This window comes from Lynx rufus, unplaced genomic scaffold (assembly GCF_022079265.1).
Source record: "Lynx rufus isolate CCGP_SWC_20201006 ecotype Redwood Valley unplaced genomic scaffold, mLynRuf1.p SCAF_4, whole genome shotgun sequence".
Taxonomy (NCBI): Eukaryota; Metazoa; Chordata; class Mammalia; order Carnivora; family Felidae; genus Lynx; species Lynx rufus.
Window position 1 is genome coordinate 81,860,368 of NW_025814856.1, and position 20,961 is coordinate 81,881,328.

Genomic DNA, 20,961 nt, shown 5'->3' on the forward strand with positions numbered 1-20,961 from the left:
AGAGACAGAGTGTGAGCAGGTAAGGGGCAGAGAGAGAGAGAGAGAGAGAGAGAGAGAGAGAATCTGAAGCAGGCTCCAGGCTCTGAGCTGTCAACACAGAGTCTGATAAGTGGCTCAAACCATGAAATCATTACCCGAGCTCGAAGTGGGAGGCTTAACCGGTTGAGCCACCCAGACGCCCCAGAAAACAGCCCCATTTTAAAAATAGGGAATGGACTTGAGTAGAAATCTCTCCAAAGAAGATATACAAATGGCCAGCAAGCGTATAAAAAAAGATGCTCAACACCACTAGCCATTTTCATTTCAAAACCATGAAATACTGCCTTAGACCCATTAGAATGGCTATTATCAAAAAGCGAGGGTAAGGAGTAAGAAACTGTTGGTGAGGATGTGAAGAAAAGGAAACCTATACTGTTGGTGGGAATAGAAAATGGTGTAACCTCTATGAAAAATAGTATGGCTGTTCCTCAAAAAATTAAAAGTAGAATTACCATATGATCCAGCAAATTCAGTTCTGGATATACTCAAAAGAATGGAAAGCCAGGTCTCAAAAAAATTTATATCCCCGTGGTCATAGCAGCATTAGCCACAATAGCCAAAAGGTGGAAGCAACCCCATTGGCAGACGAATGGATAAGTAAAATGTGCATACAATGGAGTATTATTCAGCCTTAAAAAGGAAAGAAATTCTGACACATTAGAATTGTGAAGACACTATGCTAAGTAATTAGCCTGTCCCCAAAAGGCAAATAGTGTATGATTCCACTTATATGAGGTACCTAAAGTAGTCAAATTCATAAAGACAGAAATTAGAATGGTGATTTCCAGACTGAGGAGAGGTAGAAATGGAGGCTTGTTACTTAATGGGTACAGAGTTTCAATTTTGCAAGATTAAGAGTTTTGAAAATGGTATTTCAACAAAACAAACGTATTTAACACTACTGAACTGCACACTGAAAAATGGTTAGTATGTGAATTTCATGTTAAGTGTATTTTATCACAATCAAAAAAAAAAAAAACCTATGACCTTAGAGGTCATTGTAAGACCAGATGGGGTAGGTGGGGGGGGGGGGTGGGCGGAGAATGGATGAGGCAAGTGTGAGAATAAAATTAAGAAAGTGGAGTCAGGTTACTTTGAGCCTTAGAGCCTGTTTTAACAAGTGGTTGCATTAATAAAGAAAGGGGTTGGGAAACCTGGGTGGCTTAGTTGGTGAAGCAACCCACCTGGGCTGAAGTCATGATCTCACAGTTTGTGATTTTGAGCCCTGTATCAGGTGGGCTCTCTCCTGTCAGGGCTCTAGCCCAGAGTCTGCTTTGGATCCTTTGAGTCCCTCTCTCTCTCTACCCCTCCCCTGCTCTCTCTCTCAAAAAAAAAAAAAAAAAAAAAATATATATATATATATATACATATATATATATTTTTTTTTTTTAAGCAAGGGGTCAGGGATAGCTTTAGGGGGAGTTGCTTATCTTAGTTTTTGAAATGTCAGTTGTGAAGTGACAGTTTTGTCATGGGGTAGATAACGGGACAAATCAATGGATTTAACTGAAAATGTAATTCATAGAGAATAATTCTCTAACTTCCGGTGCTCTTTCCCAAAGGGTAGCACATCAAGTCTTTTATTTTGTGCAACCTATTCCAGATACTGGGGACGGTGGGGGGGGGGGGGAAGCTTAGTGTGGAGGGGATGTGTGTGAATCTTCATCGACTGGTTTTCTTTTGCTAGTTCTTGCTTTTGACCGTAAGAAGGAATCATAATAAGCGTACAGTGGATTTTATTATACATTAAACAATTAAGTTCCAGAGTTCTGTAATTGGTAATATCTTAGAAAAACAACAACAACAACAACAAAACTTCATGCTTTTAGAACAGGGTAAAAAGATTGCCGGCCTTCCAGTAGAAGCTAACACTGAGGAGGTGTTCTTTGCCAAACGTTACAAGGATTAAACGAGACAACGCAGGTAAATTACTAATATCGCAACAAATACAGGTTGCCATTATTATTTATATAAGTGCAAATATAGGTATATGTACAAAATTCTCTATAGATGTATATAGACTACAATAATTGTTCCCAATATTAATGCATAGATATCTTTTCATTTTTTATTTATATAAGTAGAGCTACTTGAGAAGTTAGTGGTTAGTCTCGGGCAAATAGTGATTTAAAAATAAAAATAGCATAGTAGGAACTGCTTCAGAAAATTATGCTCCACGTATCGCACCTAGGGGAATAAAGTAATCCTTTTCGCCGCGGAACTGAGGAGTCTAGGAACCTTTCTTTTGTGAGTCTTGGTCCCCAGCCGGATCCGAGTCATTAGAGTAACTAGGCTGCCGCACACGTTGGCGCGCGGTGTGTGCGGGTGGAATTGGCCTCCGCACCGCGAAAGATCCATCCCGGAAGTAGTTGTTGGTCGTCTCCATGCGCCGGTTCCTGGGCGTCGTAGAGCCAAGGCGCGAGGCTCGGACCCAGAGGTAGAGCCGGAGGGGACCCTAAGCAACCCCGGCCCAGGACGCTAACCGCTGCGCCTGCGGGGCCGGCCCCGGCGCCATCATGCTGCTCCTGCCGAGCGCTGCGGACGGCCAGGGCACCGCCATCACCCACGCTCTGACCTCTGGTACGTGCCCACTCAACCCCGGCTCGTCCCCTCTTAGCCGCCCCTGCCTCCGCCCTCCACCTGCGCGACCCCGAAATCTCTCCCTTCTTGTCCCTGGTGCCTGGCACCCGGACGCGTGGGCCATGACGAGTGACTTTTTGCTCCAGGCAAAAGAAATCCTTCTCCAGACTGGAAGAAGGGAGGGGGCGTCTTCTTTCTGCCCCGACAGTTCTTCCTCCTTTCGCGGCTGCTGACTCATGGATCGGGCGGAGCAGTTCGGGGCCGAACCGTCTAGTAGCCTAAAAAGGTTCTTGTAAGCATCTCCTTGCCTAGGTCAAGAGATTGCCCGCAGCGAGCTCCCACGTGCCTCGCGTCGTACAAAGCCTTGCTGCTGGTTCTCTGTTAAACATCTTTCTCCCTCTCTGTGTTAGTACCTTCTTTGATTTTTAAATGTCAAAGCTTAGAGACTGCTCCTCATACTCAAAACCTCAGTATGAAAAGACCTTTGCCGGTGATGCTGCTAAGATTTGTGTAGACAGACTTTGAAAGAGTCATCGAGAGTTGACTGCTTCTGTAGTTTCTTAAATTTATAGCCCAGGACAGTCGTGGGTATGGTAAACTTAGTCTCTAGTTTCAGCCATCCACGTTAATTACCATAGCCACTTATAGAGACAGTTGTTGGATTTTGATCCTATCTCATGGCACGTGTTGTGTTCTGCTTGCGGAAGTCTCTGTGATCTTAAACTAAAAGGAAAGGCTTGAAAGGTGATGTTCTTAAAAGCCACACCCATACCACACAGCTAGTACTTCTTGAACATAGTGTTTGAATCCTCTCCTGTGTATGGTACAGGAAATCTTAATTTCCCAAACCAACTAAAGCATGAAAAATAAGTTATTTTTAGAAAATTGTGGCCATTAGGTACAATGGGAAACAACATTTGAGTTACTTATTGCTACAGGCAAAGTCTTTTGCGTGGACTATGAAGTTAAAGTGTTCAGGGTTTTTTTCCCCTGACTCAGATGACCTTTTTTGAGTCGTTAATGTACAAATGTGCAGTGATTTATCTTCGTAAAACGTTACTTTGATTCAAGAGGTTGTGATTTTCAAAGTGGTTTCAAATACGGTTTTTCATTCAGTCTTCCAAGGAGCCATAGAAGATAAATATTGTTCCCATATTACGGTTGAAGACATCTCTGACTCATTGCACGTAGTTGCTAATTGTCAGACTTAGACTAAATCCAGAGCTTTTGATATCAGATCCAGAGCTTTTACCCTATAGCATAGCTGTGTTAGTTAAACCTCTTTAGCTGCTTGGAGAATTGTCTTCCAGAATCATTGCTAGTGAGTTCTTAAAATTTTTAAAAGCTGAATTCAGGGTTTTAGTTAAAATATTTTGAGTTGTTTTTAGAACAATTTTTTGATGAGGTTAGTATTTTGGAGACAGTTTATCATTTATTGTTTTATTACAGTTATTGGTCTAACAGTAAAGCAGTTGGCAGCAGTTATCCCTGTTCCTCACCTTCCTCTCATACCTTCAGAAAAGTATTGATTTATTGTTGACGTTGCTGAATGCTTTGTCAGATAACTCAAAGAGGTGGATTGAATACTCTGAATACTAGGAAATGATTATTGCTAACTCTCATGTTAACTGGATTGCAGGCATACCTTGTTTTATGGCATTTTACTTTATTTTGCTTCAGTGATACTGCATTTTTTACACATTGAAGGTTTATGGTAACCCTGTGTTGAGCAAATCCATCAGCACAATTTCTCCAGCAGTATTTGCTTACTTTGGGTCTCTGTCACATTTTGGTAATACAGTATTTCAGACTTTTTCATTGTTGTTTGTCATGGTGATCTGTGATCAGTGATTATGACTAGCTGACAGCCTGGATGATGGTTACCATTTTTGGGCAATAAAGTATTTTTCAATTAAGGTGTGTCCATTGTTTCTTAGACGTTAGCATAGCGTAAACAGAACTTTTATATGCACTGAGGAACCAAAAAACATATTTGATTCACTTTTTTGCAGTATTTTTGCTTTATTGTGGTGGTCTGGAACCAAACCTGCACTATCTCCCAAGTATCCCTGTACTGCAATTATTTCCTTAGTTGATGGTTTTAAAATTACATTCTGATGCTATCACTGTTTTGATCTTATTTATTGCCTTGAAATAGATTTATTCCATGCAATACATTGAAGCCTCTCTTAACGCTTTCAATCACAGCCTCAACACTCTGTCAAGTTGAACCTGTGGGAAGATGGTTTGAAGCTTTTGTTAAGAGGAGAAACAGGAATGCTTCTGCCTCTTTTCAGGAACTGGAGGATAAGAAAGAGTTATCAGAGGAATCGGAAGATGAAGAATTGCAGTTAGAAGAGTTTCCCATGTTGAAAACACTTGATCCCAAAGACTGGAAGGTACTTAATATCTGAATCTTTTGTTCAGTCAGATGCTTTGTTAGGCATAGGCAGTTTTCCCACAAGTTTTCTGTCAGTAAACCGTTTTAAGATGCTTCAGCAAGAGAACCATAATTGAGCACCTGTCTGTTGTTAAGCTCTGAGTGAGATGGCCATAGGATACTGTCTCTGCTGGAAAAATCCAGGAAGTTTTCACAGAAAACATAATGTTTGAACTGGCCTTAAAAGAATGAGTAGCAGTTTGTGAAGCAGAGAAGGGAACAAAAGGTGATCTGGGCAGAAGGAATAGATCTGCAAAGACACAAAGGAGTAAAGAAGTATACTGCCTCTTCAGGGATTAGTGAAGAGTAGAGTAGGATGCTTGAAGGTTTGGTGGTGAGAATTTAGTCCTGAAACAGTCTAGACCAGATTCTTTTGTAGCGTCCTTTTTATGCCATGCTAAGGAAGGAACTCAGATTTTATTTTCAGGGCAGTAGGAAATCATCAAAAGTTTCTGAGCTAATTTTAGCAAAGTAATTCTCTTGGCAGTACAGAAAATTATTTGAAGAGGGAGAACAGGGCTGGAGGGGAAGTGAATGGTTTGCTATTGTAGGGCAAGTGCAATAATCCAAGCCTGCAGATGCATACTTGAGCTAAATTTGTGGCTGAGCTTTGAGGAAGAGGGGCCACTGGCTTTTTTTTTGGAGGTAGACTTGGTAGAGCTTGGTGACCTTGGCTGTGCCGTATAAGAGACGGAGATGTACTCAGAAGACCTCTGAGCGTTCCAGGTTGAATGACCTGCCAGTGTCTGATATCAGTCACTAACACTGGGATGCAGGAAAAAGGAAGTTTGTGAGGGAATGTGGTGTTTGTGTTCAAGTTTGGCTATGTCGTAATTGAGGTTCTACTAATATACTGGTGAAGTCTTCTAGTAGATGGTTAGAAATTGGTCTGTGACTCTGAAAGAGAATAGAGCCAACAACTTTTGCAAGTTGTTGGCAAGTCTTAGGTGGTAGTTGAAGCTGTGGGGAATTGAATGACATCAGTCAAAGAGAAGAATATAGACAAATAGGTATCATAAAGCCCTATTAAGTAGAGAACTAGTATAATATTTCAATATATATATATACCATGGAATTAGAGTGCCAGAATTCAAATCTGGCTCTGCCCATTTAGTGTGGTGGGACCTTGGCAAAGTTACTTGAGAAGTCTGTTTCCTATGGTGAGATTGCTAACACCTCAAAGGAGTTTAGTGAGGATTAACGCAATGATGCGTGTAAAACACTTAACTTATCGCTTGACATAGGATAAATAATAGTGGATAATTTCTCTCTCCTCGCTTGTAGGATTAAATAAGATAAAGAGTATGTGTAAAGCACTTAGAAAAGTAAGTGCTGAGAATGTTAGCTGATTCACATATTGTCATTATTGATTTAAAAAAAAAAAAAAGGACTGAACATTGTGGAGCATGAATATTTAAGGTGTGGGCAGAGGAGGAGAAGCAGCAAAGGATACTAAGAAGGCTGAAAGAAGTAGAAAGAAAACAAAAAGACATTTGTTAGTTCCACAAAGGTTTATTAAACATCAGGCACTAGACTTCCAGAAACTAAGAGAGGAAGAAGTCTCAAGAAGAAAAACACAGTCACCAGTGTCACTGCTTTGGAGGTCATCCCATAACATGAATAATGATAAAAACCTACTGGGTTTGGCAAATGAAGCTTAGGAGACCACACTGAAAGCCATTCCAATAAAAAGGTTGGGATGGCGAGCGATTATAGTTGGGTTGTAGGAGACCACAGTGCAAAATACTCTTTTTCATAGCTGAGTTGTAAAGAAAATAAGAGAAATAGTAACTTGAGGGAAAAGCAGGGTCAGGAGAAGATAGAACTGGGGATCGTTGAGGTCTACAAGAGAGAAAAGAAAGAATGAAGAAAGTCTTTGGTATAGAAAAGAATAGATGATATGACAACAGGTAGCAGGGTTCAGTTGGTTGTTTCTTTTCAACAAACAGGATCAAGCATCTTCTATGTGACAGACCCTGTTCTGGGTGCTGAGAAGTCAAGTGAACAAGACAGTATCACTGCTCCCACATAGCTTGTATTCTAATGAGACAGGCAATAAGTAAACAACCAAAGATGTGGCCACCAAATGCTGGGCAAAGAAGTAGAACAGGATGATGTGATAGAGTGTCCATATGACTGCTTTAGAGTGAGTAGGTGGGGAAGGCCTGTGCAGTTGACATTTAAGATAAAACCTGAATGACACATAAAGATCTGCAAGAATGCCATTCCAGGCAGAGATCTTGTGTGGGGGCAGAAAGAAGTTCGAAGTGCCAGGAACTGAAGGAGGCAAATAGGTGGTACAGAGTGGATAGGGGGTGTGAGGAGGTAAGGAGCAATAGTCACTGGAAAGCCAGTGGAGAGTTTAAAGCAATGACAATTTTTAAATACTTCAGAGGGAACAAGAAGGAGCAGAGATGGGTAGAGAAGGTTGTCTGTTTTAAATAAGGTGATAACATTTAAGCTGAGGCTGAAGGATGAGAAGACGGCAGCCACATGAAGAAGGGGGAATGTGCCAGGCTGGGGGGAGGAAGAGCTCGGTATCTGCAGTGAACTGCAGCACCAGTCATGTATTTGGAAGTGAGTGATCGAGGTAGAGAGAGGCAAGCCAGGAATAGTGAGAAATGGAGGTGCTCAGTGCATCTGGAGCTCAGAAGAGACGTCTGTGCTCCAATGAACTGGGGAGTCATAAGTGTATTCTAGCCCTGGCACTGAATCGAATCACTTTGAAGTGAAATGTAGAGAGAGACAAAAGAAACCCCAGAACTGAGCTTTGCAGATCATAGAGAAGCCAGTAAAAATGGCTGAAAAAAGTTACTGGAAGGTGGGAAGAAAACAGAGTGAATGCACGGAAACACTGAAGAAAGATAATATTTTAAGGAATGAGTCGGCTGTGCTGCCACTGGGAGCTGAAGTCAAGTGAGGGCAGATGAGTGGTCTTGGATTTGGTACCTGGAAATTGATACTGAAGAGAGCAGCCTCATTGTGCCGGGGGTGGGGGTGGGTGGAACAGAACCAAACTGGAGTGGTTTGAAAATGAATGCGAAAGGAGGTAAAATGTGTGGACACCTTTTTCAAGAAGTTTAATGTTGACGGACAGCAGAGAGATGGAGAGAGTGGTAACTGGAAAGGGGGTCATGGATGTGTTTTTAAGGATGAGAACTAACAGCATCTTTTTATACAGATGAAGATAATCCACTTGAAGCTTGGGAGATCCCTGAAAGATACTAGTATATGAGGAGACGTAGAGAAGACAGTGCTCAGAACCAAGAGGAAGGGTGGAGTAGTTTGTCTCAGAAGGACAGACTTCTTCAGTTGTGAATGGAGGAAAAGGGGAAAGATGTATGGTTGCAGGTAGGGTAGTACAAAGATTGAGTAGGAATTTGAGTAGGATAATTTACATCTTATAGTTAACTGGGAGGCAGGGCTGTTGATAAGAGGGTGGAGAAGGATCTGTGAGGGTTGAGGAGAGACTAGAGAAATAGTAACCTTAGGGAGTGGAAAGGTAAACCAGTTGGAATGATGGCCAGGCGTAATGAAAAAGCCCATCCACATGAAGTTTGTAATCCTGAATTTGAAGGGAAACCAGTCAGCTCTATTTAACTTTTTTCTCCTGTGTTTCATGCCCCCAACTTCCTTTTCCCCCCCTCTCAGTTCTCCAGTACTAGACTCACCTTTTGAGTTCTGTAGGGAACCTTCACTCCAGTTGCTGCTTCAACTTGTCAGTTTGCAAGGATGTTAACGACAGCAGGTACTTCCTCTCCAGAGAAGCCTCATCTCTCAGTTTCTCAAAATTTCCATCCAGCCTACCTTTGCTCTGCACAGCTCCTGGTCCTATCCTTTCATTGCCCTGGCCCAACCCTGTGGGGCTGTGATAGTGCTTCCCTCAGTTCTGAAATCTCTTGATTTAAGGATGGCCATAGGATATTACTAGGTGTTAGGAGAAAAATGGGCTCAGTGGTCATGTAAGTTAAGAAAATGCTGGGTTTTGCAGGTTTCTGTTTGGTTGGTTTTTTTTAGTTGCAAGACTTCTCAGAGCCTTTGATTTATATGCATACAAATCATCAAGAAGGCTGTATCACAATCCACATTTCCCAGACTTACATACCACAGAATCCATTATATATAGAATGTCTCCTATTATGGGATTCTCACTTTGGGAAGCACTAAAATGGGTGCCAGCACAAGGGATATCAGCTCCATTTCACACTTGACTTCCTTTTGTGTCTTTATCAGAACCAAGATCATTATGCAGTACTTGGACTTGGCCATGTAAGATACAAAGCTACACAGAGACAGATCAAAGCAGCTCGTAAGTACCTAGTTCTTTTGAAATAATCCAGTATCTGGTATAGGAAATGTTAATCCTTTTGAAAAGATCTGCATGATCATATTCTGTAGCCATAAATCTAGATTTAACAGCATTTGTCATATGGTCATAACAATGTATAACCCATAGTCTCCTTTACCTTCAGAACCAGAAAGCAATCAATCTCATGCATGGACAGAGGGTGGGGGGGTGTGTTTGTGACCAAGATAAAGAACATTCTTCTAAAAGCAACCTTTTAAAAATTAATATTTCACTTCTTTTCAGTAATACAGCCAGCTGTATTTAGTGGAAGCTGCCTTGTTAGTTAGGTTTTCTGATATTATTTTGTGGTTTTGGGTTACATTTTTGTTGATCCCACCTGTCTTTTCTGTCCAAAAAAGAATTATCTGATGTTTCACTGTTTTTTTTCATTGACAAGATGAAAAATTTCAGGGAATTGTAGGAGCCTAGTCTTCATGTGCCTTATAAAACACCATCCCGGGGCGCCTGGGTGGCTCAGTTGGTTAGGCGACCGACTTTGGCGCAGGTCATGATCTCATGGTTTGTGGGTTCGAGCCCCGTGTTGTGCTCTGTGCTGACCACTCAGAGCCTGGAGCCTGATTCACATTCTGTGTCTCCCCCTCTCCCTGCCCCTCCCCTGCTCACGCTCTGTCTCTCTGTCTCTCAATAATAACGTTAAAAAAAAAAATTTAAAAACACCATCCCATAGTGCCCTGCACACCATTCGGTTCTCTTGGTTAGTAAAGTTTGATGAAAGAGGTGAAGATGATTAGTTTTCTGTGTTCTATCTTAGGAGAATGTTCTGCCCTCCACTCTAGAGAATGGATATTAAGAGGAGGTAAGATGCGGCCATATGGGAAAGGAGTTAGGGAGTCAAGGCCAGTCAAGAGGAGAAAGTATTACACTTGGAGGAAGGTCGCTGAATGAGACCCATCTCAATTTGAAAAATACTAGTTGAGACTAGGTATAGTTGATAAACTTAAAATTTTCCCCATTAATTGTTATGGTTAGGAAAATCACAAGAAACATTGTTAACAAGGTGAAGGAATTTATGAAATTATTTCAGATCTGTTATTCGGTTTCTTAAAGAACTGGCATGGTTTTAGACTAAGCATATGTTAATGCATATGAATAGTCATTGCAGTATACATAAATGCCAGGGAAGTTCATTTGCCATGGAAAAATATTTGCAAAGTCTTGCTATATGAAAGAACAGCATACAAATACCAAATGAGTCTTGATACATATAAAAATGTGAAAGAATTAGAAATGATTTAGAACTGTGAAAATAATTGATATTGTAAGGTGAAGGATTTGTTTTTTTTCTGTAAAAATAAAAAATGTACAACTAACTATGGGCTGTGTGGGTGGCTCAGTTGATTAAGCGTCCAACTTTGGCTCATGTCATGATCTCATGGTTCATGATTTCGAGCCCCACGTTGGGCTCTGTGCTGAAAGCTCAGAGCCTGTAGCTTGCTTTGGATTCTGTGTTTCCCTCTCTCTCTGTCCCTCCCCTGCTCACACTCTATCCTAAAAATAAATAAACATTAAAAAAAAGTTTTTTAATGTACAATAAACTGTAAAAGAAACATTCCTTTGTTTCTAAGCCCATTCTTTTTGTTGGCATAATAGAAATGAATTTTTGAATACTCTGTAGCCTGAAATTTTGCAACCCCGGTGAACAGATTGTTAACATTAAGTATAATTATAATTCACTCTCTGCCACTGTGTTGAATATTCTCAGTATTTATTCAAAAGGAAACTCATTCTCTTACCTCTGTCATTATAAAATAGACAGCGACTGCTTTACTGCTTTCTGAAATCTAGTCCAAAGGTAAAAATGCAGAGTTAGTGGTTACAAATATATAATTATTAGGACAGACAAACCTCATAAAAATATAAGTTTTAATGCATTTGAGATCCTTAGAGTTCTTACATCCTATTACATACACATAAAAGTTTTATTTTTGTTTAATGTATTTTGAATTGCTAAAATGAAAATTAAGTCAGTTAAGGGTCAATAAAGTGAGTCTTTTTTTCCTTCTGTGCATTATCTGAAAAGAATAAATCACTTCAAAAGTTGAACGATGGGTTAAGAGGAAGTATTTGAATACTAAAAGTGGTGTTTCAATTGCTTGCATAATTTTGTTTTGAAGTAAAATTGCCATACTGGCCTGTAGGTTTGATATTCTTTGCATGGAAATGGTCTTTGGTGATTTGAATTTTCCAACTCTAATACTTCTGGTTCAAAATATTTGTGACATTTTAAACTGAAGCTGTTCTATATTATGCTTCTTAAAGATTAAAAATCCTATTCGGAGACATTTATAATGATAGCAGTATGAGTGTATAATGAAAAACCTTTTTGCAGTGTACCCTCAAAACATCCTAGAAACTGTCTTCTTCAGTGGGAGAAGGGGGGGTGTATCTTTGAAATTTCCGTAAACAACTGCTGCTTCCAAATTACCCTTGTTTGTATTTTAGACCATGTTATTTGGCCTCCTAGTTTTAAAATTGAGTAACATCTTTTGCTCCCTCCACAAGACAGTATAGGACAATCTTGGGACTCCCTACTGCACATGGATTAGGCAGAAAGCTCCATGAAGAAAAAAACTAGTGTAACATAAGAGGAGACTGTCCAACAGAAAATTGAGATATCACCTCTCTTAGACTGTATCATAAGATTCAAAAGGAAACAAGTATCTACTACATGTTGTCAGTAAGATATGAAGACACTGCTTTTGTGTGTGTGTGTGTGGGAGGGGGTGTAGGCATTGAAGAAAGAGACTAGGGGAAGATAAGCAGAAGTGCCTGGAAACTGAAAACATGAAAGCAGAATTCAGAATTAGAAAGACTGACATACAATTAGACAAACAGTAAAGCAAAGGACAACCTTGAGGAATGTTCCCAAGATTCAGAGGGGAAGAATAAAGAGATGCCTGATTTCTAAAGTCAGAATAAATGTAACAGAAACCGTAATTGCAAATAAAGAAGGAAACTTACCCTTTTTATAAAAAGATACATCTTGGGGTTGAGAGTGTTTGCAGGCATGTGACTTAGGTTTCACTGCTCAGCACATTTCCTTTGAAATTCAAGTATGAGTTAGGCTGTGCTGCACAGAATCCATTTTGCCAGCAAACGTGGAAGAGCACTGCAAAACTTGTGGCTTTCACCCTACACCCTGGCTGTGGAAGTAGCCTGTGCTGTTTCCCTAGTGCCCCACAGTTGTGGATCATCACACCTCTGAACTGTCCATTATGATTTGATCATAATTCCTAGCTACATAACTTCCAAGCCCGAGTCTGACTCTTAACAGATTTTGTGAGCTGTCTAATAACTTTTAATAAATTCCTTTTCTGCTTAAACCGGCTAGAAGACAAAATGCCTCTTCTGGAGTATTAGTGGAGAAATTGATAATATACTTGACTATAAAAAAAATCTTGGAGTTCAAAAAAACAAAAATGTATTTGTCAGTTTTTGAAGCCCTGCTGTATATGTAGAAATCACTAAGTTTATTACGCCCAAAGAAAGATTTGTATTAAAGTGTTTATAGCAACCTTACTCACAATATCCAAAAACTGGAAACCACTCAAATGTTCACCACGCAGGATCATGGATAAGCAAACTGCTGTATATTCATACAGTAAATTAATACTCAGTAGTTAAAAAAAGAACAGATTACTAAGACATGCAAGAATGGTGATGAATCTCAAAACATTGGTTGAGCAGAAGTCAGATACAAAGATCTACTCTGATTCCACTTACATGAAATTCAAGAACATGCAAAAGTAGTCTATGGTGAAGGAAATTAGGTAGCAGGGCATGAGAGTTGGCTGGAAAAGGGTAAAGGGAATTCTGGGTGATAGAAATGGTCTGTATTTTCTTTGGTGGTAGTTACAGGGTAGATACAATTGTCAAAACTCATTGAATACTTAAAATCTGAGCATTTTGTTCTATGTAAATTTTATTTTAATTCCATAAAAGATGTGATTTAACAAAACAAAACAGGTCAGTCACTTGGGAAATCAGATATACTCTTTGGGGCCTAAAGAGGGAAAAATAAAATAAGCATTCAATTCAAGGGTTTAAAAGACTAGCACTAAGGAGCATGGAGGAAAAAATGGATTTATAAGAAGAAAAAAGAAAAAACCATTACAGAAGATATTTTTAATTGAGACCACTATTAAATAGATTCAAAAATTTTGATAAAATGAACTTTTCTGAAATTGAGGAAAAAAATTTTAAAAAGTATGAAAGAAATACCTCCTGGACACTAGGGTGGCTCAGTCAGTTGAGCCTCCAACTCTTTCTTGATTTCGGCTTAGGTGATGATCGCAGGGTCGTGGGATCAAACCCTGCGTCAGGTTCCATGCTGAGTGTGGAGCCTGCTTAAGATTCTCTCTCTCCTTCTGCCCTTATCCCCTGCTTGCTCTTTCTCTCTCTAAAAAAAAAAAAAAAAAAAAAAAAAAAAAAGGAAAGAAAGAGAGAGGAAGGAAGGGAGACTCCTAAAAAATGTTTTTAGGAGTATCTGGTTGGCTCAGTTAGAAGAGCATACAACTCGATCTCAGGGCCATGAGTTTGAGGCCCCGTATTATGTTGTAGAGATTACTGAAAAAATAAAAACACGTTTTTAGACCCAGGTAATTTTTCAGATGAATTACTCCAAATGTTTAAGGAATTAAAAACTGTCATGATGAATTAAAAACTGTTTTGGGGGGCGCCTGGGTGGCTCAGTCGGTTAAGCGTCCGACTTCGGCTCAGGTTGTGATCTCACGGTCCGTGAGTTCGAGCCCCGTGTCGGGCTCTGTGCTGACAGCTCAGAACCTGGAGCCTGCTTCTGATTCTGTGTCTCCCTCTCTCTCTCCGACCCTCCCCCATTCATGCTCTGTCTCTCTCTGTCTCAAAAATAAATGTTAAAAAAAAAAATTAAAAAAAAAAAAACTGTTTTGCAACAGTTAGTTTGTGAAGTTAACGTAATCCTGGTATGAAAACCTGGCATAAAAAGATAAGTATGTAGACAGTAAAAAAAATCGTGGTTGCCTGGGGTTGGGAGAGTAGGGATGGATGAATAGGGCAAGCACAGGATTTTTAGGGCAGTGGAAATTCTATAAAATATTGCAGTGATGGATACATGTTATGATACATTTGTCCAAACCCATAGAATGTACACCACCAGGAGTGAACAGCAATGTAAACTGCGAACTTTGGGTGATTATGATGTATCATTGTAGGTTCATCAGTTGTAACAGTTCGTCACCTCTGATGCCTGATGGTGGTAACAGAGGAAGGGGAGGCTATGCATGTAGAGAGACAGGGCATGTAAGAAGTCTCTGTGCCATTCTCTCACTTGTACTGTAAAGCTAAAACTGCTCTAAAAAATTGCCTTAAAAATAATAAATAAAATGTTAATACCTGACAAGGAGAGACTTAATAAAACTGCAGACAGATCTCATCCATGAATGTAATATAAAACCAAAAAATGCCAGTTAAAATAATAGCTAATTGAACTCAACAGCGCATTAAAAGAATAATACCCATGTAGAGGTAGGATTTCCCTTAGGAATCCAACTTAGGAAATACATTAATATAGTTAAATCTATTTATGGTTTAGATAATATGTGATTTCCTCTAGGGAAAATGTATAAAACACAATAACCATTCCTTTTTGATAAATAGAACTTCGCAAAGAAATACAGCTAATTTTCTATTTTGGTAAATATTTCACACCCACAGCTAACAAACTTAACCATGTGGTTTTGGTGATATTACCAGTAAAATCCCTGGGAGAAGCTAACCTGCTTATTATTTTTTTATGCTATTAGGAGTATGGTTTAGTGAGTTAAGATTAAATAAGAGGGCTATTAGAAAGAAGAAAAGAAATATTTATAGATAATACAGGATCTACCTAGAAAACCAAAAGGGGGTTGTGTCAGGTGGCTAGATGTAGGAGAAAGATGCAGAAATAATACAATTTTTTGGACGTTACCATCAAATATATAGAAGGGTATAGTCATTTTAAAGATGATCCCAGGGCAAGAATAGGTAACCAGAAACAAACCCTGGTAAAATTTACCATGATAAAGGAGATATCATACATCACTGGAGAAGGGAAGGATTATTCAGTGTAATTAGGACTTCAAAAACATGAATGGTTTAGATATTAACTTGAATATGTTAAAATTATAATTAAAAAAAGAATTTAAAAATGTTCTAACTGTAGAAAATATTAATGAAACTAGAAAATACATTAAAATTGTTGAGAATGAAGTGCCTTCTAAGTTTATAAGTACTCAGAAAAAAATTATAAAAGAAATGATCGTAAATATAAATGAAAATGACTGATCTGTATATTGTACGTATATAAATTATATGTAAGTATACATATATGTAACATGTACACATGTTCTTTTTATTTATGTAAAACTTCTATTTTGAGGATTCCACCCCCCCCCCATAGGTTCTCGTTAGGTTAGTTGGCAGTGAAAGTCTCCCATCTCAAGAAGTAGAAGTTGTACATATCCATAAATCATGTGTGTGTGTGTGTGTCATAAACATACACATGTATACATAGGTGTGATTTATATGTATTATATATATCACAGAAACAAGTTATATTAAAAAATATAAATGGAATATAAAAAATGTATATCACAGACACAATGACAACAGTATTTATAGAAAAGCATTTTAGAAGCAAATATAGTAGGCAATCACTTTTGAATTTAAAGCTGAGGTATTACATTAAGAAAATTGAGCTTTGCTGAACAGGAATAGAACAGGAGGGAATTTGGGGGGGGGGGTCTCAGGTTTTCATTGTAAAATTTAAAATGTAGAAAACACTTCAGACAAAATTATTTTTAAAGAATTTTATTGATCACTCTTAAAGCATTCTTCTCAATTAATAACTGAGCACTTTCCATTATAAACAGAAGTTATGAGTTTAAGGGAAATGAAAACTTGTTTTAAAACACTCTTTTGTTTCAAATCCTATATTTTTTTAAACCTTTATCTGATGTAACACTAAGTAATAGGTAGCTTGTGATGCTCATGGGGGATGTACAGAGAGGAAACTTTCCCACCCAAAAAGACTTTTTAAAACATAAGCGTAGGGGCACCTGGGTGGCTCAGTTGGTTAAGCATCCGACTTCGGCTCAGGTACTTGATCTCACAGTTTGTGAGTTTGAGCCCCGCGTCAGGCTCTGTGCTGACAGCTCGGAGCCTGGAGCCTGCTTTGGATTCTGTGTCTCCCTCTCTCTGCTCCGCCCCTGCTCATGCTCACTCGCTTGCTGTCTCTCAGAAATAAAGAAACATTAAAAAAATAAAAAGTAAAAAAACAAGTGTAATAACAGCAGTTGGAGAAAGCATTTGCATCAAGCGTTGGACAGAAGCCTGATTTGCTGGGGACTTTTGGATGGGTTGAAAGAGTCATGGTTACTTAACCTCTCTTTGCCTCACTTTCCTCTTCCATAAAATGGAGAAAATCATAGCACTTTCTTCATTGGGTTATTAGAAAGATTAACTGATGAATAGTGCTAGTATATATTAAGTGTTCAACAGATGTGAACAGCTAGCCATAACCTAGTAAAGTGAATCAAACAAAGAAGAGAAACCAGAACAACCTCTCCTTCCTCTATAGATGAAGGATGAAAGATAGAACCAAAAATATTGTTGAGCCCAGTAATAATCGTAGGTTTAAATAATTAATACCCATTGCTGGCGAGGCTGTGGTGAAATACATGTTCACATAAGAGTATGAAGTATCCTAACATTTAGAAAGGAACTTGTTCCTACATTTTCGCTCACTAATGTCATCTCTGTAAGTACATCCTCAGAAGAAAGAATCCTGAATATGTACAAATACATCTCTACAAAATGATTAAAATTGGCATTACTTATAATAGTGAAAAATTGGAAGCAATTTAAATATCCAGCAATAGAGAAATAAATTATGATAAATCTATTTGAAATACTTTACTGAGCAATCATTAAAAATTTTTTGAAGGGGGGCGCCTGGGTGGCGCAGTCGGTTAAGCATCCGACTTCAGCCAGGTCACGATCTCGCGGTCCGCGAGTTCGAGCCCCGCGTCAGGCTCTGGGCTGATGCCTCGGAGCCTGGAGCCTGTTTCCGATTCTGTGTCTCCCTCTCTCTCTGCCCCTCCCCCGTTCATGCTCTGTCTCTCTCTGTCCCAAAAATAAATAAAAAACGTTGAAAAAAAAAAATTAAAAAAAAAAAATTTTTTTTTGAAGGGGCACCTGGCTGGCTAAGTTGGTAGAACATCTGACTCTTGATCTCAGGGTCGTGAGGTCAAGCCCCATGTTGGGCATGGAGCCCACTTTAAAAAATGAAAATTGGGGCGCCTGGGTGGCTCAGTCGGTTAGGTATCCAACTTCAGCTCAGGTCATGATCTCACAGTTCACGGGTTTGAGCTCCGCATCGGGATCTGTGCTGACAGCTCGGAGCCTGGAGCCTGCTTCGGATTCTGTGACTCCCTTTCTCTCTCTGCCCCTCCCCTGCTCATGCTCTGTCTCTCTCTGTCTCTCAAAAAATAAGTAAACGTGGGGCGCCTGGGTGGCGCAGTCGGTTAAGCGTCCGACTTCAGCCAGGTCACGATCTCGCGGTCCGTGAGTTCGAGCCCCACGTCAGGCTCTGGGCTGATGGCTCGGAGCCTGGAGCCTGTTTCCGATTCTGTGTCTCCCTCTCTCTCTGCCCCTCCCCCGTTCATGCTCTGTCTCTCTCTGTCCCAAAAATAAATAAAAACGTTGAAAAAAAAAAATTAAAAAAAAAAATAAGTAAACGTTAAAAAGTTAAAAAAAATTGTTTTTTTTGAAGTTTGTAACAACAGAAAATGCAAATGTGTAATGTTAATTTGAAAAAATCAGACTGTAAATTGGTATATATGTTACAATTATACCTAGTTTTTTTTAAACATGTTTAAGGAAAAAAGATCTGCGTGAAAATATGTCAAAAATGTTAGCAGTAATTGTCTTTGGGTGTTGGCATTTTGGCCAGTCCTTAAAATAATTCCTTCTTTTTCTATGATTTCCACATGTAAAGTTTATATTTTACCATAGCATAAAATATTTTAAAATTGATATTATGATTTTACAAATGGCTCTGTGTAGCTCATGTTTTTTTATTTTTTATTTTTTTATTGAAATATAGTTGACGTACAGCATTATATTAGTTTCAGGTGTACAGCATACACCTGAGTGGTTCAGCATTTATATACATTACAAAATGCTTGCCATAAGTGTACTTACACTCTGTTACCATACAAACTGAATGCAATATTTTGACTCTGTCCCCTGTGCTGTACATTTCATCTCAACGACTTATTTATTTTATAACTGGAAATTTGTACCTCTTAATTCTCTTTACCTATTTCACCAATTACCCAACCCTCTGACCCTCCCTTTTAACAATCACCAGTTCACTATACTTATGAGTCTTTGGGTGGGGGAAGGTTTGTCCCTCTGTTTTGTTTTTTAGAGTCCACATATAAGTGAAACCATATAGTATTTATTTTTGTCTCACTTAGTGTCACTTAGCATGATACCTGGAGGTCTGTCTATGTTGTTGCAAATGGCAAGATCTCATTCTTTGTTACGGCTGAGTGATATTCCATTATATATATGTTCCACATCTTCTTTATTCATTCATCTATAGATGGACACTTAGGTTGCTTCCATATCTTGCTATTATAAATAATGCTGCAGTAAACATAGGGGCCAATATATCTTTTTGAATGAATGTGTTTGTTTTGGTTTGGGTTGTTTTGTTTTGTTTTGTTTTTTCAAATAAATATCCAGAAATGGAATTGCTGGGTCATGTGATATTTCTGTTTTAATTTTTTTAAGAACCTCCATACTATTTTTCGTAGTCGCTAACACCCTATTATATTTATAACCCCAATACCCTATTATATTTATAAGCCCAACTTATAACCCTACCAACAGTGCATGAAGATTCCCTTTTCTCCATATTCTCGCCAAAGCTTAGTTCTTGTCTTTTTGATAGTAGCCATTCTGACTGGTGTGAGCTGGTGTCTCATTGTGGTTTTGATTTGCATTTCCCTGATGATTAGTGATGCTGAGCATCATTTCAAGTGTCTGTTGGCCATCTGTATATCCTTTTTAGAAAGATGTCTGTTCAGGTCCTCTGCCCATTTTTTAATCAAATTATTTGGATTTTTTGCTATTGAGTTGTATGAGTTCTTTGTGTTTTGAATATTAACCCCTTATCAGACATGTCATTTGCAAATATCTTCTGTTCAGCAGGTTGCCTGTTTGTTTTCTTGGTTGTTTCCTTCACTGAGCAGAAGGATTTTATTTTGGTGTAGGTTACAAGTGTTTATTTTTGCTTTTATTATCCTTGCCTAGGGAGGCACATCCAGAAAAATATTGCTAAGGCCAATGTCCAAGACATTACTCTTAGGTATTTTATGGTTTCACATCTCATACTTCAGTTTTTAATCTGTTTTGAGTTTATTTTTGTGTATGGTGTAAGAAAGTGACTCACTTTTATTCTTTAACATGTAGCTGTTCACTTGTAACACCATTTATTGAAGAGGCTGTCTTTTCCTATTGTGTATGCTTGCCTCCTTTGTCATATGTTAATTGACCATATATATGTGGATTTATCTCTGGGCTCTCTGTTCCATTGATCTATGTGTCTGTTTATGTGCCAGTACCATACTGTTTTCAGTACTATAGCTTTGTAGTATAGTTTGAAATCTGGGATTGTGATACCTCCAGGTATCAAAAGAACCAAAGATTTGCTTTGGTTCTTCAGAATCTTTTTTGGTTGCATACAAATTTTAGGATTATTCTAGTTCTGTGAAAAACACTATTGATAGGGATGATAGGGATTGATAGGGATTGCATTGAATCTGCAGATTTCTTTGGGTAGTTATGCACATTTTTAACAATTGTTCTCCCAATCTTTGAGTATGCTATATTTTTACATTTATTTGTGTCATCTTAAGTTTCTTTCATCAGTGTCTTACATTTTTAAGAGTACAGGTCTTGCAACTCCTTGGTTAAATTTGTACCTAAGTGTTTCACCTATAGTTGTAAATGAGATTGTTTTATTAATTTTTCTTTCTGCTAGTTATTATATAGACATGCAATTGATTTCTGTGTATTGATTTTTGTATCCTGCAACTTCACTGAATTCATTCATTCTAATTTCTTGGGGGTGGTGTCTTTAGGGTTTTCTATGTATATTATCGTGTCATCTGCAAATAGTGACAGTTTTACTACTTTCTAATTTGAATGGCTTTTATTTCTTTTTCTTGCCCAATTGCTGTGACTAAGACTTCCAGTACAATGTTGAGAGTAAAAGAGGCAAGAAATAGGCATCCTCACCTTGTCCTGATCTTGAGAAAACGCTTTTAGCTTTTCACCATTGAGTATGATGTTAGGTGTGGGTCTGTCATATATGGCCTTTATTAAGTTGAGGTATGTTCTTTCTGTACCTACTTTATTGAGAGTTCTTATCATTAATAGATGTTGAATTTTGTCAAATGTTTTTTCCACATGTATTGAGGTGATCATATGATTTTTATCCTTCATT

The 20,961-nt window shown here is 38.6% G+C and overlaps 1 protein-coding gene across 3 annotated transcripts in view; it reads left to right on the plus strand.

Annotated features, from left to right (window-relative positions):
• The first annotated feature begins 2,340 nt into the window (after positions 1 to 2,340).
• The window catches only part of DNAJC2 (DnaJ heat shock protein family (Hsp40) member C2), a 37,738-nt gene continuing 19,117 nt past the window's right edge, over positions 2,341 to 20,961 (plus strand). Inside the window, exons 1-3 of one of the 3 annotated variants that reach the window (XM_047095278.1) lie at positions 2,341 to 2,619; positions 4,828 to 5,018; positions 9,293 to 9,368. In XM_047095278.1, the coding sequence (XP_046951234.1) occupies positions 2,556 to 2,619; positions 4,828 to 5,018; positions 9,293 to 9,368 (331 nt within the window). In that variant the 5' untranslated portion in view covers positions 2,341 to 2,555. The remainder of the gene's footprint in view (positions 2,620 to 4,827; positions 5,019 to 9,292; positions 9,369 to 20,961) is intronic. The other 2 variants (XM_047095279.1, XM_047095280.1) reach the window with 2 other exon arrangements.